Below are 25,697 nucleotides of genomic sequence, written 5' to 3'. Positions count from 1 at the left end.
CACACCCGCCTTCATGTCCGTCGGCAACATAGAAGCCATACGCACAGCCTAATGGTCCAAGGTATATAGCAAGCCCACACATGAGCGGCAAGAAGACTTGTTTGCAGACAGTGGAAACACAACCATGGCGCCAAACTTCAAGCAGTGCGCAGCCGACTACCTTGCTCAGCCGCCCAACCCTATGTATATGTGGAAGGGACCCGTGAAGGTTATCCCTCCAAATCCGGCCACTCAAATCTCGTATCAAGGCTGCCTTGCCTTGTGTGGGCATGGCATTGACTGGTACGGGTGGGACCAGGCATCTCAGACAATAACAACGTGGATTCTGCCAATTGTGGGCATATTGCTGCAGGCGCCCTTCGAGAGCAATGCGTTCTGGCAAACCGTCTTGGCCATTGCTCGATGGGTGGGCAGCCCAATGAGCTCGCTGAGCTACACACTGTGGAACATCTCTGTGTCCGGCAAATGTGCTCTGATGGGTACGTGGCTCGTTCGTGTGTCGCATTTCTTTCCCATCACCCTCTCTTAGCATCTAGGAACGCTGAATCAAGAGCACGTCGAAGCTGACGAGATCCTGCGCAGTTGACATGGCCGTCGGTTATCGCCCCCTCTTCGCGTCGACGCAAGAGACCGAGGACTTCAACAACATCCGCGACTCCTTCTACATACTCATGGTAATGAATCAATTCGAGGCCAAGCCCCTCCCGCACATGAAAAGAGAAGCCGAAGGCCTGCTAAGAATTGTCCTTTTCAGTAAAGACCTTCGTCTCATTGAGTATGAGGGCAGGACGCAAATCAAGCAAAAGAATCTCGCTGCCAAGAGACAGGATCTCGCTGAGGCATTGCGGAGGCGAAGGCGGCGCGGTGTTGTCCCTGTCTTTGTCTCGACATTGTGGTTTTTGTTTTCTTTGGCTCTCTCCATTCAATCCGCCTTTGGCCTGGTTGGAGAGAACGCGACGGCTCATGACCTCGCGTTGGGCCTACTGCTTAGCTGGCTGCCTATCCTAGTTCTGTGCAGTATTGTGGATCGTAACCCACTGTCCGCGGACGATGTTCAGTCCAAGCTCAACGCTCTAATCAGCCTTGTGTGCAGATCTCTACAAGATAAGGCCATTGTCGACGAATACATTCAGTCTTACTGCACAGGTCAAGATGCGGATGAGATGCGCCAACGTGTTCGAGATATCGTTGGCTGCATCCACCATCTGGACAATGGCAACTTCTTCGTCAGGTTCGCCGGACAGGGAAGGGTCCGGTGGCACTATGGAGTGGCACATCCTATCCTTTCGGACCTGGAGAATGTCTGGATCGCTAATCATGGGCGTGACTGGATGCGCAACGAGTTTGAGGCTCGTAATAAGCTCGTACTCGGCTCTACGGACCGAGGTCTATTCTGGTTTGACTGGAGACAGCTGTGGCACATCACCAGCGCGGTTATCATTGTAGCCGGCTCATCTCTTGGTGCCTATATTCTCTCGTACTACACGCCAACAGTAGGCCTAGGCTGCCGCAGTCTTGGATACCTCGTGTTTTCTGTCATCTCGCTTGGTCTACTCATTTTAGAATTCATCATCTGGCGATGGACGTCCGAGGAGCGCGAGGAATACAATGCGCAACGACCGCCGCGAGAACGACGAGTAACATTCGACGTCCTTGGCGGCGAACGCGTGCGCAGGGCTTCAATGTTCACTGTAAAGCAGACGGGACGATGGCTTGAAGGACCCGTCGACACCATCGAACAGCTTTTGAAGGTGTGGATCCCGAGAATATTCTCGTCCACGTACATCGGTGACCGGCGTCATCGGAGAGAATATCTTCAGAGGTCCGTTGACCATACCTTTCAGCAAATGCGTCATTGGTCTGCGAGGCAGTGGTGGAATGTTCTATTTTTCATCCCTGCCGAGCTCATCAACACAGGCTGGCTCTGCAAGATAGTTTTATCGCAGACCTTTGGAGCATATCAAAACTGCTGGTGCCAGACAAGCCAGTACTCTCCTGGGGGTGGCTATATGGATCTATCTATGGTGCTTAACGCGCAGCTCAAATACGTTATGTGGAGCTGGGTGACCGGAACGGTTATAAGCGGCACGATTCTAAGCGCCGGTCTTGCATATGTGGTGACCGAGTGGTGTTTGCAATCACACCTCTCGACGCTAGATCGCGACGCCGCTCGCGAAGGCTTGCAACGCACACGAGCATTTAGGAGATATACATACTACGCACGCCAGCCACTCCAGTGGCTGGTTCTGCAAATAAATGGGCTCTGGTATATATTCAATCCGCCCGAGAGGAAACAAAAGACGCTCGTGTGGACGAAGGACATCACATGTCGTCATCACCTGCATTGCTGCAAAGAACGCACGCCTTGGATTGCCTACGAAATGCAGCGCGATTCTCAAATTCTGCCAGCAGCAGAGGGTTTCTTCTCGCGGCCTCGCTCGAGTACTGATGCAGATACGCGCGGCTTGCTTGCTAGCCCGCCGCTCCCACATATCGTAGAGCCGCCAGATGACTGCGGCCGCGATGATTGTGATGCTCCCACTCCAGCCCGGCACCGCAGCTATTCAAATGCGAGCTCTGATAGGATATCAATGGACATTGCGCGCAAGCCAGTGCCCTTGTCGTACCTTGGCCGCGAAGAGGGTTTGGAGGTGCATCCATCCGTGCAGGCGATGCCAGCTGCGGAAAGTCTGAGGCCAAGGCCATCGCATATACGGCAATTGAGCGACGAAGATATCCCTCGCGATAACAATAGATCTGAAACGTGACTACAGCACGTATCAAGCATAGTTGTAACGAAGAAAAAGTTGTGCAACCAATCACGAGTCTGCGTCAGAGTCCGAGCCTTTTGACGTGTTCTGGCCAGGCCAATGTTTTCCATGGGAAACGGGCTTTTTGCTATGCAGCTTCTGCTTACCGATGCGGCACGACATGTTTGCATTTCGCCTCTTTTCTGCTATCCGACGCAGGTGATCAAATCTCCAGGTTCGACAAATAGTCCGCCTGCGCTAACCACGTTCGAGCAAGAATGCTTCAGGTCCCGCGCGAAGGCGTCTTCAGCATTTGCCGATTGGTCTGCACATGATCTGTGCGTTGCGAGGCAGAGCCATGATTGGCGCTTTGCTGAGCCAACAGCCTCGCAAAGCAGATCTGCTTCTGGGGTTTTTATAGATCTGCTTCATGGTACATGATGAATTTAAGATTTCGTGTTGCTGAAAATACGGATGATCCTCCTGAAGCGAATGCGATGCCGAGCCGCCTATAAGACGGGTTCCCCAGACCTCTCTGCTCAAGGGGTTGAACTGCCGAAGGTCAGATCGAACTTGTTTCTTCGAAACACCACACTGGGAATTCCGTTCGTTGCTTCATCTTCCCTGACGGCAAAATGTCTCTCTGCTATGTACGCATATTCCGAAGTCCACTGAAACCTCACTGTTCTTTTTCAGTATCGCTGACATTCGTAGTCGTCATGCTTCAGCCTCTACACGAGCCCGGCCTCCTCGGCCTGCCCGAATCTGCTCGACTTGAGCTGTGTCTGCAAGAACATGGAGATCTTCAATAGCTTTAGTTGCTGCATTCAACAGAAGTGCGGCACAGGAGTAATGGGCGAAAGTAAGGGCACTGCTGTCGGAAGATCGGTCGGATGCTGATTCTGGTACTGCGATGCAGCTGCATGGAGCTGGGTTGAAGACATGTGTGGATCGTACGCCAAACCTTTTAGACGTCAATCAACCAGAAAGGGAACATCACGCTGACCGTGCCAAACAGATACGGCGGTGCGCCAGCATCGCAACTCTCGTGCAGCAGCGGAAGTGGCGTAGTCAACACTCCGATCCCCACCATGGCCACAAAGACGACTGCGAACGTTGTCTACACAAACGCCGCAGGCAGCTACGGCTCAGGAGGATCTAATTGGCCCTATGCATACTCTGTTCCAGTGGTTCATGCGTCGGCATCCGCGAGCGCAAATCCCTACTCGTCGTCGAAGTTGACTTCTGGTGCGTCGTCGGACCGAAGTGTGAAGGCGTTTGGGGTGGCTGGTTTGTTGTCCTTGGGTGTGGGTGCGCTGTTACTTACGGCGATTTGAGTCGAGCACATGCAAGTGCCGTAATTGTAATCTGCCTTGAGATGGAAAGAACTTTCATGTATAATGTAGGCTATAGCAGCGGAATGGGTACAGGTCTAAAGGAAATTTTTACAAGAATGCCAGACGTGTACGACCCGATGCTAGCTCTAGTTCATGGCCTCGGGCGTTGCGTGGCGAGTTGATATACAATACATATAAGATCATCCGATTCTCAGGTCGGACTTCGTTTCTTCAACTTAGCACCTATACACTCTTTCGTTCTCTATCAGGTCAATACCGTGATCACGCCGAAACGGGTTGCCTTTGAGGTGTCTAGCTTGGAGTAAATGTTCTTGAACAAGGGCAGCGTCCCGTCCAGAATTCGGCGAACTCGGACTAGATCTCAAGTTGATTGCTTGCAGGATGCGGGTGATGGCTGAGAAAATATAGAAAAGCTCTGCTGAGCTGGCTTTGTCCTTCTTGGTTCCCCACATGGGTTCATTCCGAGCATTTGTTTGTGCGATTGTTTCTTACGATTGACAGGTTCAGTCTGTCCACGCTCATGTCTTTTGCCATGGAAATTCCGAAATCTGTTACCGATGCTGATATGCAACGTGCAAACAGATGTGAACAAATGTCGTTGAGTCTATCCAAATGTCCTTTTTTCAAGATCATGGGTTCCACATCTACGCAGACTATCGCCTCTGCACCTTCCTGGACCAGTTCTAGAAAGGCTTAATTGTGTTTTTGCATCTGTGATTCGACCAAATTGTGCCGATAAAAAAATCCATGTGTCCAATGGTGAAACTTGCTCGTGATTCTGCTGGACCTATGAGTCGCTGACAGCCGAGGCCCGGACCCTATACTGGCCACTTCATATATTCAAGGATGTGATGGTGACAGCGGACAGAAACATTGAAGCGCGGGTATCATGGCCGAATGAGCAACGACCCAAATTCAACTTGGGCTGACACGCGTATTCTTGGCAAGCATAACCGAGAGAACAATGGTACTTGTAGAATAAATGGCGAACTCTCCAGCCCTAACCACGTTTTGCGGGGGCGAGACTTGACCAGACTTCACAAGCTTCCGAGCAATGGCCTCAGAAGCTCGGTTCTGATTCACGATTAGCGAAGACACGCGAAGGGATTCGCTAGAAGGCCTGAGCCAGCACGGGCAAGGATCAGATTGATGATCGTGAGGGTTGCTGGGGCCAGCTTCATGCTTCAATGCCGCCCAGAGCAGCCAACGTGGAGAGTGCAAGCTTGGGAACACGCCTCACAATTGAGCTTTTGAGATCTGTTGCGATGTCAACAATGATATGGGAGGATAATCGTCTGCGGAAGTACGGGACGTAGTGCTTGCGCCAACATTGGCTGATGTACGTGCAAAGTGTACCTTGCAGACAGACTAGCGAAGCCATCCCAGACACTGGTCGTGTCACATGCGAAAGACAATGTCGCTTCCCGGCTTCCGTGATTGACAACAACACGGGCCACATTTTATATACCCTTCGCTCAGATCATGATGTGCAAGCTCTACATGAAAGGTACCCGGGCCTGGATCTTATGCCAATGACGAGCAGAGTCCGTTTTCTTAACTCTTCGCAATTGGTCTAGCCAGCGTTTTGCTTATAGTGAGGTTCCTTCAGGATAGGCGAGAATTCATTTGCATCTTGTTTGCACGCATGACTCTGGCCTTTCCGAGGACTCAACCGAAAGCTCGTGTAGGCAGCTTGCTGGTCGATGATGATGCTGATACAGGTTCATTGGGGTCTGGGCAACTGGGGAAGGAGAGAGCATAAAGGGAACATGCCTGGCAGCTAGAACCCAGAAGTCGAATAGCAAGCAGAGTTTCCTTTGCGATTCGACAGTACGAAGTCCAATAGAACACCTCAGACATTATGCGCGTGCAATTTCTCTTCAGTCTTTTAGGCGCAACTTTGGTCGCTGCTACGCCAATGCCGACTGGTAAGGGCCGTCTTGTCTCTCTCCAAACCTCACCGTCCCTGTCTGTGTTCAATTCTCGCGAATGTTGGACATGTCATGCGTTTATGGCTGACGGAGACCTTAGCTGCTCCAAATCCATTCCCAGATCCTAATGCAGACCCACTATATATTGACTTCCCGATCCCCTTGACGGTCACGGTACCGATCTTTGGTCCAGTCACTCTTGGACCAAATCCGCCAACCGTGACGAATAAAGCAAGGCCATCTCACAGGAGGACATTGAAGTGATTGCAGAACAGGCAAGTGCTATCAGGCTTGGAAGGAAAGATTATCGCTAACTCGAGAGGCTAACAGCGTCCCTGAGACTCGTGTGCATATACAAGCAAGTCGAGAGGCTCTTTTGATCTTCCGAATACCAAGATGTCATGATGTTGACTCTGATCGTAATATTCCATTGGAATGACCGCACTAAGTGGTTTCTATGAACCCTCGCAATAGGAAAGTGAAGCCTAAGATAGTTAACACAGTAAAGTATGATGTAAACTTGGGACACTCACCCACGATTGAGAATATATAGTCAATACAGGATGAAATGATTCTGTAAAAAGGTGTTTTTGAGATATGCTGCTGTACTTGGCCGTCAAACTTGTCTAACACAGTAGACAAGGTCAGAGGCATCTGGTTTTCTGACCTTGTGCCAGCCGCTCGCAGTGAACAAACACCTCCTTGACCAGTTTATTCATAGCTGTTCGGAAGAAGGGGAGAGTAGACTCACAAATATACTCTTCGCGATCTTGCCGTGCGAACAAAGCCCTTAGATCTGCTCGTGGGAGAGCGGTGTATGTATACTCCACGTCACCTAGGACTTGCCCCCACTATGGTTTCGGCACGTCAAATCCTGGTTGCCTGACGCTCATGGACGAAAGTAACCATTAAAGGATGTAGCGGTAATACAATCACAGGTTTGACATCATACCACGGGATAGCAGAGGTGCCACAGATGAGACGTGCGTTGACCAGAACGAATGCTCTAAGCATTAAGAGCCGCGATTAGTTGGCGCGATTCAAAACCGGAGAGAGATTCCTGATGATGGACTCGCTACCAGCGATCAGTTCAGCCCTCTTGGCTCGCTGTGCATGGAAGTCGTAGTTGTGATTGAAGTTTCTATATTTGCATACAGCCAGCTTAAAGGTCTCTCTGATGCTAGCGCCGAAGCCGTCCGAGTAGGCGACGATCTCTTGTGGCACGCATGAATATCTTCGACATGCAGTCGACTTGGTCGTTTTTCTCCGGAATTGAATGTCAATCGATGAATAGCAGGTCTATCCAATTGCAGCAGTGTTCACTTGCGGCTTGCGTGCTGAGGCTTTGCAAGATGTCGATGCCAGGTCTAGTTGCCATGTGAAAGAAGTTATATACAGGCTCTCGTGGATTTCAAAACGCCAGTCATTGATTTAGATCGATCAGCTCGTACGCAAATCAGCCCAGACGCAGGAGAGAGCTTTGTGCGGTGGACATGACTCGTCCTGCATGAAGGTGTCCATCTCGAATCGGACACTTCTGCGTTCCCCTTTACAAATTACGGAAACCGCTGTCACGTGCAGCGGAGGCGGGGGTCAGCAGAGTAGGCGATAATTTTCCAACGTGGGTCAAAGTAGTCTCTGCGACGTACTTAAAAGTTTTGTGCTATGTCTGGTGGGCTAAATTGTTGATAGAGATTTTAAGTCATAACTAGTTAATTGTTAGATGATCCTACCTCACGTGCAGTTCGTTCATCCCTCTTATGTTTTTCTTGAATATCCTCTCTTCGTCGTATCTCTATTCGTTTGCCACATGATAACGTGCACATAAGCCTGATGATACAGGACCACTAGTTTAACGTTACTCAAGCTGTACATCCAAATGTGTAATCAAGAAATTGTCCGTCCACTCTGGAAGAACCCGAGCGCACCCATGACTTAGTTGCCGTGGCGCATCTGCAGCGTCTGGGGTAAGCTTCTAGGCAAGACCCGCAGTAATATTCGCATAGGAGTACACTGGAGCAGTAACTCAGTATGCAGACGCTCTCCTTCAAGCGACAAAGCTGCTCTGCGTGCATCAGCCTACATGGTTTTCGCCCCCAAGGAGGCTATCCATGAAGAACCACTGCTCACGCGCACCTTCGTGTCCTTTGCATTCCTAGCGCATGTTCGCTCCTTTCTCTGCTCTTCCTTCATTCATTTTTAAACTGTGATCGAGAAATTTCCCTAAGGTGCGTTTGTTCACCTTCGCGATTCTAGATTCTGCGCGTAGTGCAACGTCCCACGCCAGCGACTGATTCCATCGTTGGTATCTGTTTCTCGATCCTTGGATACTCTGCACAATGCGCCCAACCCCGATTCGCCTGCGACGATTGACGGAGTAGAGACGAGAAGACTCGAGTTGGCCACTCAGAGCCATGTCCAGCTTAGCCAGCAGCAATCAGTTCGACCATCGTCACACAGAACTTCTCAAAGCGTCAAGCGCAGGTAAAGAGGAAGTTGTCTTCAGTCTCATCGATGGAGAATTATGGTCCACGCAGACGGATCGCGATGCGCTGCGACAGTCGTTGCAGCGCGTTGCTGGCCGTGGGAATGCGCGACTGGCCCAATATCTGCTGGGCAAGGGAGCTGAGGTCAATGTTAGGAGGGATAGCGAAACAAGCGCTTTGTATCAAGCTGCCCGGGCCGGCCACAACAAAGTGGTAGAGATGCTACTTCGGCATGGCGCAGTAACGGAGTGGAGGGACAAGGACGGTCGAACCGCGCTGTGGACGCCTGTCATGAGAGGCTTTACTGATACTGTTCAGCTGCTCCTTAAGGGTCGGGCGAACATAAATGCGCGCGACAAAGAGGGGAGGACGATCCTGATCCACCTTGCCGCTGAGAAGCCCGGCCGATGGATGCAGGACAAGAAGTTAGAGATGGTGCATCTGCTGTTAAAGAATGGGGCAGACATTGAAGCGAAGGATTACACACGGAGGACAGCACTGAGCTGGGCGGCGGCGACAGGCAAGGCAGAGCTGTGTGAACTGTTGCTTGAGGGTAAAAGCGGGAAGAAGGCAGATATCAGAGCTCACAACAGCAAGCAGCAGACAGCGTTGCACTGGGCATGCGAAAATAACCACGAGGAAACGGTAAAGGTACTTCTGGAGCACAATGCAGATCCTGCTGCTCGAAGCGACGGGAACTGGACGCCGTTACACATGGCTGCGCAAAGGGGACATACCAAAGTGGTCAAGCTGTTGCTGGAACAGGGTGACAGGACGCCGGTCAACTCGCAGCTCACAAATGGGATGACAGCGCTCCACTGGGCGGCATTTAGGGGACACAAGGAGGTGGTAGAATTATTGCTCCAAAGACCGGACACAAAACTATGGTTGAAAGACACATATGACCGAACTGCTATTCTTTGCGCCGCAGAGAACAAGCACCGAGACATCGTCACACGGTTATCTCCAGGGATGACAGGTGACCGTTTGTCACAGATTGAGATGGAGGCCAGCAAAAGATTCCAAGCGACCGTCGTCGATTTCGGTGAGTTCCGCGATGGCAAGAAGCAGCTCGTCTTCAAAGACCACAGCGTGTACGAATTGCTCCATGGCTGGGATGCTGAGAAAAACAAGCCCCTTGTTGCTACGCACGTCAAGAGCGTGAGGCACCAACCAGCTTTCCGGTGGATCCATCTTCCAGCCAACAATATAGCATGGGTTGAGACTCTGTTGGCGAAGGCGTTTGTGGAGGGAGGGTGCAAAGACATTGAGGACTACAAGGCGCTGGAGAAATGCTTTAACCAAGAGCACAGGGGTCCTGAGGCTCATGCACATTTCATGAGACCATGGAGCCAGCGATATGCCATCTCTCCCTTCAGGGCAGAGAAGCCTATTGATCCTCCGCCGGAGATAATAGTCGGGTCGGAAAGAGGAGACGGACAATTGGAGCAATCGGCCGCCACACTGGTGATCACACCAGCTGAAGGAGATGCAGAGCTGTCTCCCATCTCCACACCGAAAAGACCACCACCGTCGCCGCCAGGTACGGAGACTGCCGGGTCAGGACGCAAGAAACCAAAAAAAGTGAGGGAAACGATTGAAGATCGTCACGGCAAGACTCAAAAGAGGCGTAATGGGCCGCAGAATGACGGCCAATCGAAGAGGCAGAAGGCCGCGGAGGCGAACAAGGCGCCGAGTGGAGCGCCAAAAAATGCGCCCTCCACGCCAGGCGCGAACGGCAAGATCGTGCTCTTCATGCCTTTTTTACATTATGAGTCAGACGGGAAGCGCCGACGTATGGCAGAAGCGGTTCAGCTCGCCCGCCGGCATGATGCTGATCTCGAATCGATACCGGCGAAAGCGTGCGCCGACGATCTGCTCATTAAGGCGTACCTGAATCACGAACCTCCACTCCACGTACGGCGGACACTTGACCAATTCTTCTATCACAGCATCGATACTTCCGAGCGCGATGTGGATCAGGTCGTATATCGGCACTTCAAGCGCAATCTGAAAGATAAAGAGCCCATGGTCTTTATGGTTGATCAGCTGTGGATGTGGATCCTTGGAAAGGAACTCATTGTGACATCCTTCCCGCAACGGTGGGACCAACCCGCCAACGAGGATCCGCTCAATGTCCTCCTCGGCATTATCGAGGATATGAACGCGAAAACCAGACCTCCGGTCGGTAGCGTGTATGATCTCGCGATGCTGATCACGGGCCGATGCTGCGGCGTCTTCGACAGGCATCGACAGGGTAGCGAGGTCTACCAATTTCTGGACATGTTCGAAATCGCAATCGGACAGATTACAAACCGTGAGGCCCGCCTGTTTGAGCGGTTCAAACTTGCGTCAGCTGCAACGTCAATGTATCTTATGGACGTGAACTCCGTTCGCGAGTCACGCCGTTTTCCTGAGGTTCGTCTTTCTGACCGATCAGCTTCGGCCGCGGAAGACTCTAAATTCCTCGTAGATATCTCCATCGAGACGCAGCTGCTGGCTGAAATCAAGGATATCCAAGACGAGCTCGCGATACTGAACATGGTGCTACAGTATCAAAGCAACGTGCTCCCAGAAGTAGCAGACAACATCATAAGAGAGCTAGGAGGGAAGAAGAGTCACGCAGCCACGGAGGTAGAACGTAAAATGAAAGAGCAGCTGAAGTTGATCCAAATACATATGAAGGACATGGAGCGCATGAGGAAGCAGACGCAGGGAATATACACATCTCTCACCAATCTGCTGGACCTTAAGCAGAAACACGCGAATGCCTTCGAGGCTCGATTCGCATCAAACCAGGCGGCTCTAACAGCCAGGCAGGGGCAAACGGTGCTGTTGTTCACCATCGTGACAATCATCTTTCTTCCCATGAGCTTTATTGCATCCTTTTTCGCAATTAACATCAAGGACTGGGAGAACGCTGATCGTGGACAAGGTCTGACGCTAGGCTACGTCAGCAAATACATCTTCAGCATCAGCCTGGGAATCTCCGTTCCGCTCATCGCGGTGGCTTTCCTCTTCGATGACATCGCCATCTTCTTGCGCAAGAAGACAAGATGGCTGCGTCGCCGGAGGCGATCTCAACCGAACAACGAAGCCAAGGAAGGAAGGCAGATGAGCGACCTGGAGCACAAAGTTCAAGCCATGCTCGATGTCCCCCGTGCGTCCTTGGCTACGGGGATAGCGAGGGAAGAAAAAATCAGAAAAAGCTTCGATGCGGCAGTGGCGTCTCCGAGAGACAAAGACAAAATCGAGTGGGAACTCATGGAGGGAAAGGAGGGACTGCGAGCGAGGATGAGAAGAGAGAGCAGGGCCAGCCGTGGGAGTAATTGGAGTAGGCCTCGCGTGAGCTTTGAAAGGAGGAGAAGAAGACCTAGCGATGATCTTGAAGGAGGTGTCGTACAAAGCAATGGCAGTGCTAGGTTAGGGGATTGAATGAAATGTCTACGCCGACAGACTCAATCTATATATATACCCCCGCTTTTCGATCGAACCTATGAGATAATTTTTAGTCTTCGTACTTGCTAATGTAAGAAAATTGGTATCACTTCTCGAATATAAGTCACAGCTGATAGAGAACGGGATTCTGACCCAGGCTCCTGTTGAAGCGTTGCTGTTGTCGGCGGAAACAAAGACAGCGTTTAAGAACCGTGTCACGACCTCTTAGTCAAGCTGTCTGCGAGAACTTCTGCCAGATGCCCGAGGGTACAAACACTCTTGTACGTGATGCCTTTCCACGAATATATGCCAACGTGCAACACGTGGAAGTTCGCTGGCAGTCTGGCAGTAGGAGGAGAAAATAATATTGATGAGTAGGGAGGAGGAGGAGGAGGAGGAGGAGGAGGAGGAGGACAAAGTTTGGAAACGAGCAAGAATATATGCCATTATTGACCGGAAAAAAGTCACGAGTTTATATGTACATAGCTTTTTTTTCCCGTCATCATCATCATCATCAGCAGCAGCAGCAGAGCAGTACGGCGTGACAACCACAATACGTCTGATACGTCACTAGTGGAACTGTTCTTCCGTGACGCCCTTGCCCATGGCACTTGTGGAGCTGATGCCGCCCGTCACCATTTTCAGCAGGTTGTCTGCATAGTTTGCGCCGCTCCATTTCTGGTGAGTTACGACCTCGACGCCGCGCTCCATCTCCGGCTCCTGCACAAGCTCGCAGTACGCGCGCATGCCCTGCTTGGCGAATGCCTTTGTGAAGGTGTCGGTGATCAGCGCCGTCTGATGAAGACCGGCGAGAGTGATGAATTGCCAAACGTAGCCGAGCTCGCCAAGCCGTTTTATGTAGGTTTCTTGCTCCTCGCGCGGCATGGCTTTCTTCCAGTTGAAGGACGGCGAAAGGTTGTACGCGAGTCTGTTATTAGCTTATTAGTATTTGTTGCAGTATAGAAGCATTGGAGAGCTTGAAGAAAACTCACTTCTGTTCGGGCCAGACTGCATGCACACCCTCGGCGAATTGCTTGGCCTGGGCATAGTCTGGAAGTTTCGACTCCATCCAGATCATGTCTGCAAATGGAGCATAGGCGACGGCGCGGTTTATGGCACACTCACAGCCTCCTTGGTACCGATAGTAGCCCTCGCGAGTTCGAGCAGCGTCCCAGTCAAAGTAGACATCCACGCCGGTTAGGCCTTTAGCAATCGCTCGAGCCTCGGAGTTGCTCTTGCCCTTGGACTTGCTCAAAAACTCAGAGATGAGAGCGTCCTTATTTACATACACTCCAGCTTTGATGGTGTCAATCACAGCCTCGTGGAAAAGTTTGAGATTCGCCTGTTTTATCCAGGCTGCCTCAATAGCTTCGAGTTCTGCTCCGGTCTTGCCAGCATTCTCGGCTGCGATCATGAGGTCGTTCAACGGCTGCAGGTTTGGGTTTGTTGAACCCATGATGTAATAGTGGTCGCGAGGGTCAATGGTTGACGTGATGAGTGTGGCGGCTTCTGAGTCGGTTCGAGCGATCGCAAGCAGGTCTGTTCCCATGATGTCGGCCTGCGCTCGTATGGCAACCAGCCTGTTGATATGTTCCGAGATGGGTACGAGCACTTTGCCTGCCATGTGTCCGCACTTCTTCGTGCCCGGTGCTTGATCTTCAATGTGGATGCCTGCTGCGCCAGCTTCGACAAAGAGCTTGGTCAGCTTCATGACGGCAGTCAAGCCGCCATGGCCGGTGTCCGCATCGGCGATGATCGGACGAAGGAAATCCGTGTTCGCAACCTTGCTACGTTGCGACTTTGGTGTGCTCAGGCGCTCCTCACGCTGTTTGCGGTCGTGGAAGAGCTGTGCAAACCAGAGATGCTTGACTTTGTTGGGCACGGTGGTCATTGGATAGTCTGCGAGATCCGGACCCGGCTCGTCGCTAGACGACGCGGTGGAGGATGACTGCCAGCCAGAAACATATACCGTGTCGAGGTACTTCGCCATTTGGGTGACCATGACTGGGTCTAAGCAGCCGTATGTGTATGACACTTCTTTATCCTAGTCAAGCATTTTAGTCTCAATCCGAAAAAGAGCGAATGACGATATACGGACCTTCCACCGCTGCTCCACGATCTTCCAGAGCTTTTTTGCCTGCGCATTGCTCGGGTATTCAATCTTCAAGTTCCCGCGCTTCGCAACGATCTGCTCAGCCGTGTAGGGTCTCTTGGTGAATCTCCATCTTGAGTCCGTCCACCACTTCTTGACCTCTTCCACCTCAGCGAGATACTGCTGCTCTTCGGCATCTAGAGACGACATGGTCTATGTGTGCGATGCAGTAAAACAGACAAGATAAAGTGAAGATGATGAATGGAACAGTGGAGGGGTGACAATGATCTAAGTCACTTCAAAATCTATGCGTACACACGAAAACAAAGCAAACAGAGAACCTTTCTGGCAGGCGGGAGGCGGTCCGTCTTTGTAGGTGGAAAAATGACGTCCAAATACTTCGAGCCCGGGAGCGCCTCGGCCGTGAGTTGGCCCCCCAGAGCCTTCTCACAAGACGACGAGAATGCATGCATGGCGCCGATTAGACGGAAGACTCATCTCCAGACGAGACCAGCAGCCAATTGCAGTGGCTCAGCCTAAGGGCATCCAGATCGAACGACGTTCCTCGGTCGAGAGCAAGGTTAGAGGCAAGAGTCTGGCACCTGTGACGCGCAGAGAACAGTCGTGGGGCCCTTTGGACCGAGGGGCTATCCTGTTGCGGTAAGCGGGCTTGTGGGGGAAGATCCAGAGTCCGGCTTGTGTGTGTGCGCTTTGGCTGTTTACCTGTCGACTGGGTCTTTGGCTGGTGGCATCGCCGGTGATTGTCGTCGAAGCAGACGTGTTCAGCGCTGACAGTCTCACGTCTGCCACTGCGCGCCTCTCGTTGCCAGCCTGTGTGCGTCTCATCTTGGTGGTGTTTCTGAGCCGTCGTCCGTGGGACTATGCTCGGCACTGGCACTGGGGCCGGCCAGGCGTCGTGCTCCATCGCGAGCATGCGATCGATTTCCTGTACCTGGCGCGAAGTCTCTGATCCATGTAACCTCGGCGGAACGCGACTTTCCGGCGGCCTTTTTTCGCAGCCCACAGAGTCGTAGTGCGGGCAATGCTTAGCCCCCCGCCCCCGGAAAAGCGCAACGCGTCGACTGCCAAACAAAAGCCGTTGTCGGCAGCAGACGGACCACGTCTGAGATGATTCATCTGTTGTACATTCGACGCCCCGTCTCCCGGTCGTCCGTTCGCGACAAAGAATGGTCTGTCCGCCAAATGTGTCTCGTTGCCTTAGGCATCATGTTCGCACGCTCGCAGCGGACCTTCACCTGCCGCATGCCTCTGCGTGATCCACGTGACCCGCTTTTCCGAGCCGGCAGCTGATGTCCCGAAGGTCGCCACACGTCGACCAGGACATCGTTCGGACTGTGTGTCTCTGCTTTTGCGATGGGTCACTGGATGCGCCAGGTGGGTTCCACCTCGTCACCGTAGCAAAAACTGCACGCCGTGGACGAGAAAGGTGTCATGTGCGCAAGGATAGAAAGGACGGCCACCTGGTGGTCGTTTGTGGGAGCCGTGTCTACTAGATATGGGAACTTCTCATTGCTTTGCTTGCCCCAGCCGTGTTGTGACGCTACAGTGCAAGTTTGGGCATTATCGAAATGCACGCTTAAGGTTTCCTCTTCTCATTCTTAGTAGCATTCTCTTCAAGACACCATTCTGCCGTACGCATAGGATACGTCGAACCATCTCCAATCATCATCCACGGACTCCTGAGTTGTTGACTGCTTTTCAATTCCTAGGTTTCCTGAAACTATCGTCCTCCGTGGTCGACTAGCTCCGTTGTCCGTACCAGTCGTATCCGCATGGCCATTTGCCATTCCATAATCTTGTCAATCGTGGCTTTCCTAGTCAACCCATTCCACCAAGGTTTGAGCTCTGCAACGGATCGAATGTGTTCCCTCAGTCCAGCCGCCGACATCCTCTCAAAAACCGTCCGATCTTGGAACACCCAGCCTCTAGCCAGATGCTCTGCGTTTGTGTATGCTGGAATTTCTTTCGCCGGTCTTCGCTCGGGCTTCTTCACCGTTTCTTCTTTACCGAGACCAGTTCTCTTTCTGCCTTGACCTCGTGGCGTACGCTTCGGGTGGAGTCTCTTAGCGGTACCTCCATCATGCGTTGGTGTTTCACTTATATTTCTACCATGCAATTCATGAGCAGGGTGTGGATTGGACGCCGAACGCCGATCTACAAGCTAAATCTTCGTTAGCCCTCCTCACTTTGATAGCGGATCTGTTCGCCAACCTTCTCTGTTATCTTTCCTACGTCGTCCATTGCATCTTCTGCTCCTGTCGAGTTTACAAGGATTCTACCAACGTTGTTCCCGTTTCTGTCAAAGGTGTGGACCGCCTTTTCTTTCGGTGATGGCTTTGACGAGCCATCTCGACTGCTTCGAGGCGTAGGCGGCAAATCCATCGCCTCAGAGCCCTCGTTTAGAACTTTATTCTCTCTTATCTGACAACTGCTCGCTGTATGCACGAGATCAACATAGTCTATGCTGATGTCGTCAACTCCGCCAGGCCCATTCTGACACCAACCAGCATATTTATCGATCAACTTCCAGCACTCCAACCACGTGCTTGAATCCATTCCCGAGCCCAGAAGGTCTGAATTCGGGCTCGAGGTGGTCTCTGTATCCTTCGATGTCTGTGTTGAGAAAAAAATTTGTTTCTGGTTCTTGGTAGTCGGACTCGATGAGAGGAACACCTTGAAAACTATATCTCTTTACCTATCAATGTGAAAACTTGCTAAAGATTTTGCGCGATTGCGGTCATCGGACGTCCAAAACCATGTTGGAAACAGTTTATCGAGATGGCTACTGCTGTTAGCGTCACACAGCAAGAACGATGGATTCCGTCTACAACCTCTTCAGTTATTGATCAGGAGTACAATCTGGCGGACACGAAATTACAAAGTATGAGACCGAGAAGTGAAGTATTGCTCCTTGCTACTTCAGTGGGCGTTTGCTTCACTTAAACTTCTCCACATGCTCAAGTCGAGCGCATGCATATTTGAAGCTGTTAAGCATCGTGTCGGCACCGTACAGTTAGAATCGAAAAACTCGATAGACGTTGAAGGCCCAGTCAACGAAAACTTGAAAGTCCCATGTTCAAATTACCGAGATATCCATCTCTATCTAAAATAAGGTGTCGTTACACATTTTTGAAATAAGTGCAGAACTTCCCAGTCTCTACGTGAGCGCCGCGTTCCTTTCCATTGCACTGTTGAAATTCCAAATGTCCTTCGCTTCACATGCCCAGAATTTAACCGACCAGGAAAAGGAGAAGCCCATGCAATGACACGCACGAGGAGGGATTATGACTTAGCTAGAAGTAGAATTTATTGCGGACCGTCGTTTATTCGAGAATGGATCGTTGGTCTTTTCTTCAGGATGAGCATGCCCTCCGTATTGTGCACTTCTACCGCGTAGATCTTGCAGCGTGTTCGCCATCGGTCGACAGCTTCGAGAATGGGAAGAAAACGCTCCCTGCATTATTTGAATTTCTTCGAAGGACGCGTAAGGACAGCTTCATGGATATCGAGTCATGTTGCACAGCTACACCATCTCACAGAAGTAAAGTCCTCGACCAAAGGTACAGTTCATTACGGCGCAGTAATGTATTCAAAGTGTGAGAATGACTCACATGTTCCCGGCGCTTAAGATTGTTCTCATCATAAACTTTGCCAATCTCATCTTATGTGAATGTTCTCAAGATGCGCACTATGCAATAAACCCACATTTATGGGCTGCCGGAGGCGTTTAACCAGAAAAATAAGCTCATTGTTTGGCTTTTTTAGTTGGAGTAGACGTCTTGGATCAGCTGAAATAGGAACTGAGGAAGCTCGCAATCCTTCAAAGGCACGAGAAGCGACTAAGACGAACACAAAGCTGAAAGGACAAAGACATCGCTATTCGGTCACTCGACGTAAGCTTAATCGATATGGTCAATTCGCATAGCTTGGCACTTCTACATTTCGTACCACCACCTTGTTGTCGCGATTATTCGAATAATTTAAATCAATGCTGCCGAAACGAATTCTAACCCATTCCGCAGCGGTGACGCCTTCTGGCGGCAAGGCTCTGTTGTTGTTCCCTTGCACCATCTCACGCTCCAGCACAGGACTTTCCACAGGCTTAAGTAGTGTATCATCGTCTGGACCAGAGAAATATATCACGCCATATCGAGGAATGTGCCGTTGATCCTCTGGGGGGAGCACGACACGATGTATGCTACTCTCGAGATATCCTCCGGTGAGAAAGGAAAGCGTGTCGGCTACGTTCACCGTGATGCTTCCTCGGAGCGGCTTGACCCATTTCCACTTCTCCTCGCCGTACGGGCGCACCTGAAGCGCTGCCACAGGCTGGCGCATTAACAGTGTCAAACTTCCAAAATCCGTATGTCCATACACGTTGTGTTCGATGTTGTGTTCCTTCATGATGCGTAACTCTTCCTGAGTGCGTGGGTGGTATAGCATGTATCGTAAGTGACATTGAGAAGCCGACTCGTAATTGTGCAGCTTCCACAGTGCTTCTTCATCAGGCAATTCCATGATTATGGCGCATAGAATGAGTAACCTCTTCAGAACGAATGACGACAAATGACGCTGGAAGTGCTCAACCTTTTCTGCATTCTGGGCAAGCACGGACGGTCTCGCAAAGTCCTTGTAAACTGCATTCCATTTTGGATCGTCGTATAACTCCAAGTTGTCCACTAAACCATGCTGCTGCTTTCGAGCACCACGTGGTTTCCAACCAAAGAAGCCTTGCTTTGTTGGATCAACCCTATATTTCTGCTTTTCTGCGTCGGGTAAGTCGAAGAGTGCCTTCGCGAGTGCGAATTGCTCGTCAACCTCATCTTCTGTCAGGCCAAAGTTGATGACATAGAAAAAGCCGATGGTGCTGATAGCTTTCTTCAGCTGGGCTGCAAGCTCTTGCTTGCCGCCTGGCGTATCGAATTTAGATAGATCGATTGTAATTAGATCTGCCCATTCAAGATCTGCTGTGGTCTCCGCAACATCTTGATAGCGCGTATGATCTTTAAGGCTGTCGATAGATCCCATGGCGAATTTCAGAACTGTACGTACAACATAAATTTGGAAAAGAACCTCGCAAAGATGCGGGCTTGAGACAGAGTATTCATACAATATATACCCGAATTAGCTCTTTTGCTTCCAACCTTTACAGTTTTGCCCGCGCATCTGCTAGCGCGCGAAGACTCGAAATTCTCCATGGATGTAATGTGGGGAAAGCCGAGGATATACTACAAGCCAAAGGTGGGATCAGCATCGCTCGCCTTTGGCAATTGACGTCATGTATAGTGAAAACCATGCCCTCTTAGATATTCACCGGGGGTTTCGTAGTATCTGCATTTGAATACGGCGCGTCGTTGATGTAATTGCATGTTCTCTTGGATGATGTGCTTGAAGGTCGGATTTTTGGACCACAGTTTCAGAGAAGAGAGTGCGTTTGAAGATCAAATCTGTCAGTTGCGTCCTTACGGTCCAATCAACCGGAGAAAAACTGAAAAGTCCCTACGAAATTTTTGAATATACATTACTCGCAAGCAATCTTCAATAAAACTTTGCTTTGCGAGGATTCCCCAACTATGGCAAAGGAGATTGACCTCCTATCCGTGCTTTAGGGGAATGCAGAAGTCTTGAAGACTCTTTGAAGACATAAATGAGATGGAAAGTTCAGACCTAGTCAATTTGAGAATTCTCACCCGCAAAAGACCTGCTTTCGGAAGAATAGAAAGCCATATCAGAACCATGCACTACAAGCTTTCCATGTAAAGATCGCATGCAGCATGATAGAACTAATTAAGCCCTTAACCCTGCGTACCATATATTCGTCCGTTTCAGAGCTTCCACTCTGCAAACGTGAATTGTTAGTGGTCAAAGTCAGCGTAGTATATACACTGCGTCATCTATAAGACCCAAAACAATGTGCAGAATCTATGCCGCATTCGAAGAAGGTGGAGGTACATCAGCATTGCATTGAGATGGAAAGATATATATACGAAAAGCTCGAGCTGAATTGCTGAGTTGCGGTGTGCGAGAGCGAACAACTGAACATATGTTATGTATGTTTTTCATACCGTTAGAAACTACAACTGAAGCGATTGCAGCCAAGCTTCTTTTCTCGGAGTCGAATAAGAAGATTGAGAAGCAGATAAATGCCAAACGAGGGCCAATGAAACACTTGTTAAGGCAACAGAAATGAAATCGAGCATCGGATAACAGTCACAGAATAAATCAAAACTGATGCCCCAAGCAAATCCAACTGATTTGAGATCGACTAAGAGAGCAGGTTCGTCGATGTGGGAGGGAAAAAATTCGAATCAAATTTAAACAGCTGCCCAAGAAGAAAGATGCGAAAACTTGAGGACGTACACGGTGACCAAATGAACGAGGACTTTAGATATTAAAACCAGATGAGCATTCAAAGATATGCAGATGAAAGAAATATGCTCTGGTAAATCGGAGGTCGATTCTATCTCTGAGATCAAGATCTAGAGTCCGGTCTGTCTGACTGATCGGGTTCAAGACAGATGCCTCAATCGCTACAGGATACATTGGAAGGGGAAACTTATCACACGCTATATCGATTTTGCAATATTCTGCATGCAAGCTCTCATTTCCCTATCCAGGATGCCAGACAGACGACTTGGACGGTCGAAATCGTCATCTCTTTGGCAGAATCAAAGATGAGAAGCACCACAGCACCGCAGAGGACCTCGTTCTTGCCGATTCTTTGGGAGAAAAGTGAATGAGAAAGCGACGTGCATTTCAAGAGGCGAGGTAAATCCAGGGCTCTATCCGGACAGGCGGAATGAGTGCACATTCAGGTTGGCACCTTGAGGGCCACACAGAAGGACACACGTTAGAATAGTTCTAGAAGTAGTGACCGTCCGCTGTGTTGAAATTACGACAACAAAGTAAACGGAAAGGAGAGGACGACGGAAGAGAAAGCGGCGGATTCGTTTCGTTGTTTAAGTAGGCCGACTGTAGCAACTTTAAGACCAAAGAGAATCTCGCGAAAGTGACGCGAGGCACGTGATATGTCGTCCAGGCAGTGGTCATAGCTTCGTGGTCTGAAATGCCCGTATCGATATCCGTCCCGCATTTTAGGTAGATGCTCTCTTCCTCATCCTCTCTTGTCGCTTTCTCCTTTTGTGAAGATGGCGGTCGAAGACTCGATCTTCTTCCAGGAGATAAGAGCTGATCATGGCAAGATTGTAAATGGTGAGTGTTCATGTTTATCAAGACCCTCCACTCAACCAAAGTATCCGGCGCAAGGCTGCGAAGGAGGACTGACAAGTGGTGAGGATAACAGACCTTCCCAAGTTCGAACTCGAGAGCTATGTGGGGAACTATGAAGGAATACTTCGGTTGTTCAAGCTTCGATGCATCGCACATACCTCTCCGCCGTTGTCGGCCGATGCCTTCAGGTTGCTAATCCAGGAGCTTAAGCGAGGTATCAACGTGGACATGTACATGCAGGTCGTTGAGGAGTTTTCTAAGCTGCTACCCTCAGATCCACTTGCTCAGGTTGACACGGAGTGGGCAGAGACGACAGCACGAAGGGTCAAGACAGACACAGACAGGCTGGAACGCGAGCTCAAGGCTTACAAAAACAACCTCATCAAGGAGAGCATACGCATGGGACAGGAAGATCTAGGCAACCACTACTTCTTGGTAGGAGACTATCCGTCCGCTTTCAAGGCGTACACCAAAATGCGCGAGTTTTGCACCACGCCAAAGCAGATCGCTCAGATGACGTTCAAGCTTTTGTATGTGGCGATCATGCAGCGTAACTGGGCTATCGCTGCCTCGTACCAGCCAAAGATGGGTGCTCTTCAGCTCAGCAGCGAAGAAAAGGCCAAGTTCGATCCCATCCTCTTCGCATGCGTTGGCCTCTCCCACCTTCAACAGTGTCACTACCGCGACGCTGCCCGCGCTTTTCTCAACGTCGACCAGCAATACATGACTCTGCAGGAGGCTCAGGGTGGAATTGTTTTCCAGAAACAGGTCATGACGCCGAATGATGTGGCTGTGTACGGCGGTCTTTGCGCACTTGCTACTATGGATCGCGCAGAGCTGCAGCGTCGAGTGCTCGACAACACAACCTTTCGCCCTTTGCTCGAACTTGAACCTCATATCCGCCGTGCTATCAGTATGTTTTGCTCTAGCAAGTACAAGAGTTGTTTGCAGGTGCTAGAGTCGTACATGGCTGATTATCTTTTGGACTTCTATCTCAATGGCCACTTCTTGAAGTTATACCAGTTGGTCAGAAGCAAGTGCATTGTGCAGTGGTTCAGTGCGTATTCGAGCGTTACTTGGCAGGAGATCGAAAGCCATTTTCCAAATAATCTGTTAGATATTGATTTAGAGGACGAGCTGAGAGGGATGATTCGCAACGGCGTTTTAGATGCTCGGATTGATCTCGTTGATAAGGTATGCAAGGTCGCACATTCACATAGCACTCTATATAATGCTAACTTGGATACCAGGTCCTTGTTTCACCTAATCCTGACTCTCGTATTGCTGTCATTCAAGATACCCTTTCCATGGCCAAGACTACGGAGCATGCGCTTCGCCTCCGCCTGCACAACATAAACATGCGCGCCGCGGGCTTAGTTGTCAAAAGCCCCAATCAAGGAGCTATGAATCTTAGCATGCTTGCTGAGCAAGGGAGTGAGTTTTTCAATGGTGCAATGGGTTTGCGCCAAGGAGGTGGGGGTGCCCAAGGCAAGATAAAGAAAGCCAACGGCGCAAACATGGTGTGATGAATCGAGGCTTCAAAAAAAAAATCTTCAGCGGCTGATGAGTAAACGGTCAATCTGTACATGACTTTCGTACGGTGTGATGACGGCATGAATTGGCGAAACACATCTCCACAAAAGCGGAGCATTTTCCAAAGGCGTTGTTTTCCCACATAGCGCATTTCTCGCAACGGTGTATAGATATGAGCTTCGCAGTCATCAATTTATAAAGCAGGACTAATATTGCATAATTTAGATGCACGTACCTGATCTAACTCCTCTCAGCGTTCGGGGCCCCTTTGGAAATTTTGGCGTGACGGATATCGTGAAAGCAGTGAGATGACGAATTCTAATCAAGACGAAGCAGATGAGCCTCGATCAGCGACGATGATAAAGAAAGTGCATGAAAGTTTGACCTCGAGTTCCATTTCAGCTTCAACTAATGGCCTACGGAAAAGTCCCGCCACACGACGGATCGGGGCGTGAGAAGATGCATCAATACTCATTGCTCATGTGCTAAAACGGGGTATACTGAAATTATGTACGGGCGTCCCACAGATCATGTCCTGAGAACATCTTAGAGCCATGCCACTGCTCCAGCCAGTGCAAGGCCCAAGCCTACCGCACCTGCCTTAATCTCTCTCTCGGGATTTCCACTTCCCCTCGAGGTTGTCGTGGATGCGGAAGCGGACGTGGTTGTGAATCCGGCGGTGATGGAAGAACGATCGAGAATCTGTCCGACGCTGGGGGGTGGCACATTCCCGTTGACCTCCCATACGCCGCTTGTGTAGCTGGGGCACGGAGGCGGCGTGAGAGAAGGCGAATAATCGCTCTCTTTAACACCGGTCGGAGTCAGAGTTTTCCACTGGTTCTGCAGGTTCTGGAAGTCAGGAGTGACCGGCAGAGGCGTTCCAGACCGCGTGAAGCCATCTGGAGGCGCGCCGGAAGCCGTGGGATCGGTCCGTGGCCCATATGAAACGAGTCCATAATTGTTCTGCTCCTCGATCCATTCGTAGATGATGGCGCCTGACCAGTACGGATTCATTTCGCTGCCAAAAATTGCCGCTTGATCGGTAAAAGTGCGCGGTGGGACCGTGTTGCACCCTGTCTCAGAGAAGAAAATGGGAATGTCGTAGTCGGTAACGTTTTGGGTAAGCTGTGAATATCCAGACACGGTGTAGGACGAGTCGCCACACCATTCATACGCATTCAGTGCGTAGTAGTCAATGGTCTCAGAGGCGTTGGAGCCACATGCCAAATAATTTTGCAACATCGGACGCAGAGAGGCGATGTCAGCAGCTGAATAGCCGACGGGAATTGCGCGGTAATTTTTGGAGTCCCTGTAGGCCTTGATATCGCGTGCGGCGGCTTTGACATATGGAGCAGCAGCGGAGCCTTCTCCTGTTGTCAAGACTTCATTGCCTACAAACACACCGGCGAGATTGTCGTAGCCGTGAAAGGCATCGAGGACCTTGGAAAAGGCGTCGAGCTGTGTCTGGTTCCAATGGGGATCTAACTGTACGGGAAAAGTCAGCGCAGAGTCCCTGGTGAACATCCGAATCGGATTAAGCTTGTACCTGCTCAATCTGCGTGTCGAACGTATCGAGGTCAAGGAAAACGTAGATGCCAGCGTCTTCGAAGGCGCTCATGCAGCCGTCATGGTCGCCGTTTGGATCAACATGGTATACACGAATGGTATTGGCACCCAGCTCCTTCATCAAGCTTGCGTCTCGCTGGCATTGGGCTGTGTCGATGAGAGGATCCTCGGGCTGCAACTGATATGCCACGCCCTTGATGTAGAATTGGTTGCCGTTGGCGTCGAAGAACTTGGAGCCCTTGATGTGCAGTTGAGGCAACGCAGCATGAGCGAGGCCAACGCCAGCACAAGCCGTAACGAGAGTTGAGAGTCTCATAGCTGTGGTTCTTATCTTCCGAGCACGTATCGAGAAATCAGTCAATGGCCAAAGGGTGGAGGTGTTTAAGCGAGCGACGAGGATAACGAGGGTGGCGGGATGCAGCAGAAAGAAAGAAAAAGGTCCAGCTGCTCCTTCCTTAGATAACGAGAGCGGAAACAACCAGGACGATGACGAAGACGACGATCAGGACGACCTCGAGCGACTCCAAGGTTGTGCTTATCGAACAGTCAACGAGCGATGCAGGTGTTCCGTGTAGTGTTGAACGAGAGAAGTGATCACAGAAGACGGGAAATCGGGACAAACATGGCTACGGGATTTGAGCATGGGAAGCTAACCAGGCGTGGGAGCGCGCATGTTCTATGATACAATGGCTCAAGACGACTTTCCCTGTCGATCGCGGGCGCGGCATAGTTCTACCTTATTTTCGCTCAGAGAACCAAGCTTCAGACGAGGAGTTGATCTCGCCCGTTATCGATAATGGTCGCAGCCGTGCAAATGCTTGGGCCGACGACGTTGCCGTTCACGGTGCGCTTAAAATTTGCCACTATCCATTCAACTTCTTCACCAACCCAACCGGCGCGCTGACGACTCGATGCGCATGGCAAAGACTGGCCCTTCCAATCGCACCACCGGACAGGCTGGACTGACGCTCGAAACAAGCCTGGCTCGGCGGTCTTTGCTGGACATGCGTGGGAATCGGAGATAATGGGAAATGAAACAAAAATGCCATGATGCAAGATAACCCAAGCGCCACACATCCACGGGCCGCAGAAAGACTGGCGCTTGCGCGTTTTCATGCACGCACGGCAGGGATTCTGCCTGGATTGGCTGAAGCCATGAAGTCAAGTTAACTGCTGTTGGATAAGCCTTCTCATCAAAAGCTGATCCTTCCTAGCGAGACAGCCTTCCCCTTTCGCCGTGGCATCTGGCCTTTGACGTTGGGGGTACCCAGAGCACCTGAAGTCGTATGCAG

At 50.7% G+C, this 25,697-nt stretch overlaps 8 protein-coding genes across 9 annotated transcripts; 4 read left to right on the top strand and 4 right to left on the bottom strand.

Moving 5' to 3' along the window:
* Positions 1-124: 124 nt before the first annotated feature.
* On the top strand, positions 125-2,768 carry PV09_06009 (uncharacterized protein; the record flags this gene model as incomplete). The annotated part of the gene is made up of 2 exons (XM_016359587.1): positions 125-479; positions 583-2,768. The coding sequence occupies 2 exons, from the start codon at positions 125-127 to the stop codon at positions 2,766-2,768; spliced, it is 2,541 nt and encodes an 846-aa protein (XP_016212423.1).
* A 617-nt stretch (positions 2,769-3,385) lies between these two features.
* Positions 3,386-4,087, top strand: PV09_06008 (uncharacterized protein; the record flags this gene model as incomplete). The annotated part of the gene is made up of 4 exons (XM_016359586.1): positions 3,386-3,400; positions 3,465-3,612; positions 3,670-3,703; positions 3,769-4,087. 4 exons carry the CDS (start codon positions 3,386-3,388, stop codon positions 4,085-4,087), a joined length of 516 nt encoding a protein of 171 aa, XP_016212422.1.
* A 3,986-nt stretch (positions 4,088-8,073) lies between these two features.
* Positions 8,074-12,082, top strand: PV09_06007. 2 transcript variants are annotated; one of them, XM_016359585.1, is made up of 2 exons: positions 8,074-10,943; positions 10,999-12,082. In XM_016359585.1, the coding sequence occupies exons 1-2, from the start codon at positions 8,454-8,456 to the stop codon at positions 11,062-11,064; spliced, it is 2,556 nt and encodes an 851-aa protein (XP_016212421.1). In that variant the 5' UTR covers positions 8,074-8,453; the 3' UTR covers positions 11,065-12,082. The 2 variants fall into 2 exon arrangements, with proteins under 2 accessions (XP_016212421.1, XP_016212420.1); XM_016359584.1 differs by having other exon boundaries at positions 8,248-8,267; positions 8,431-12,082.
* Positions 12,083-12,382: 300 nt separating this feature from the next.
* PV09_06006 (isocitrate lyase) lies at positions 12,383-14,974 on the bottom strand. The gene is made up of 3 exons (XM_016359583.1): positions 14,062-14,974; positions 12,956-14,007; positions 12,383-12,891 (listed from the first exon to the last, which is right to left on the bottom strand). Exons 1-3 carry the CDS (start codon positions 14,263-14,265, stop codon positions 12,534-12,536), a joined length of 1,614 nt encoding a protein of 537 aa, XP_016212419.1. The 5' UTR covers positions 14,266-14,974; the 3' UTR covers positions 12,383-12,533.
* Positions 14,975-15,796: 822 nt separating this feature from the next.
* PV09_06005 (uncharacterized protein) lies at positions 15,797-16,632 on the bottom strand (the record flags this gene model as incomplete). Its single annotated transcript, XM_016359582.1, has 2 exons — positions 15,797-16,237; positions 16,288-16,632. The coding sequence occupies 2 exons, from the start codon at positions 16,630-16,632 to the stop codon at positions 15,797-15,799; spliced, it is 786 nt and encodes a 261-aa protein (XP_016212418.1).
* Positions 16,633-17,988: 1,356 nt separating this feature from the next.
* Positions 17,989-19,104, bottom strand: PV09_06004 (uncharacterized protein; the record flags this gene model as incomplete). Its single annotated transcript, XM_016359581.1, has 1 exon — positions 17,989-19,104. One exon carries the CDS (start codon positions 19,102-19,104, stop codon positions 17,989-17,991), a length of 1,116 nt encoding a protein of 371 aa, XP_016212417.1.
* A 2,061-nt stretch (positions 19,105-21,165) lies between these two features.
* On the top strand, positions 21,166-23,118 carry PV09_06003 (uncharacterized protein). The gene is made up of 3 exons (XM_016359580.1): positions 21,166-21,288; positions 21,380-22,500; positions 22,557-23,118. Exons 1-3 carry the CDS (start codon positions 21,225-21,227, stop codon positions 22,830-22,832), a joined length of 1,461 nt encoding a protein of 486 aa, XP_016212416.1. The 5' UTR covers positions 21,166-21,224; the 3' UTR covers positions 22,833-23,118.
* A 105-nt stretch (positions 23,119-23,223) lies between these two features.
* PV09_06002 (uncharacterized protein) lies at positions 23,224-25,072 on the bottom strand. The gene is made up of 2 exons (XM_016359579.1): positions 24,386-25,072; positions 23,224-24,324 (listed from the first exon to the last, which is right to left on the bottom strand). The coding sequence occupies exons 1-2, from the start codon at positions 24,719-24,721 to the stop codon at positions 23,386-23,388; spliced, it is 1,275 nt and encodes a 424-aa protein (XP_016212415.1). The 5' UTR covers positions 24,722-25,072; the 3' UTR covers positions 23,224-23,385.
* Between the last annotated feature and the right edge of the window lie 625 nt (positions 25,073-25,697).

Source organism: Verruconis gallopava (genome assembly GCF_000836295.1).
Source record: "Verruconis gallopava strain CBS 43764 unplaced genomic scaffold supercont1.20, whole genome shotgun sequence".
NCBI classification, from domain to species: domain Eukaryota; kingdom Fungi; phylum Ascomycota; class Dothideomycetes; order Venturiales; family Sympoventuriaceae; genus Verruconis; species Verruconis gallopava.
Note: the sequence above shows the minus strand (reverse complement) of the source record. Positions and strands in the feature narration are given on the sequence as shown.

Excerpts from the sequence above, each read along its gene's own strand:
- PV09_06007 (XM_016359584.1), top strand. The coding sequence starts at position 8,454 with ATGTCCAGCTTAGCCAGCAGCAATCAGTTCGACCATCGTCACACAGAA.
- PV09_06006 (XM_016359583.1), bottom strand. The coding sequence starts at position 14,265 with ATGTCGTCTCTAGATGCCGAAGAGCAGCAGTATCTCGCTGAGGTGGAA. Across the intron at positions 14,008-14,061 it reads TCGTGGAGCAGCGGTGGAAG|GATAAAGAAGTGTCATACAC; the intron begins GTCCGTATATCG and ends ATGCTTGACTAG. Across the intron at positions 12,892-12,955 it reads GCAGTCTGGCCCGAACAGAA|ACTCGCGTACAACCTTTCGC; the intron begins GTGAGTTTTCTT and ends AGCTAATAACAG.
- PV09_06003 (XM_016359580.1), top strand. The coding sequence starts at position 21,225 with ATGGCGGTCGAAGACTCGATCTTCTTCCAGGAGATAAGAGCTGATCAT. Across the intron at positions 21,289-21,379 it reads TCATGGCAAGATTGTAAATG|ACCTTCCCAAGTTCGAACTC; the intron begins GTGAGTGTTCAT and ends TGAGGATAACAG. Across the intron at positions 22,501-22,556 it reads GGATTGATCTCGTTGATAAG|GTCCTTGTTTCACCTAATCC; the intron begins GTATGCAAGGTC and ends CTTGGATACCAG.
- PV09_06002 (XM_016359579.1), bottom strand. The coding sequence starts at position 24,721 with ATGAGACTCTCAACTCTCGTTACGGCTTGTGCTGGCGTTGGCCTCGCT. Across the intron at positions 24,325-24,385 it reads TCGACACGCAGATTGAGCAG|TTAGATCCCCATTGGAACCA; the intron begins GTACAAGCTTAA and ends TTTCCCGTACAG.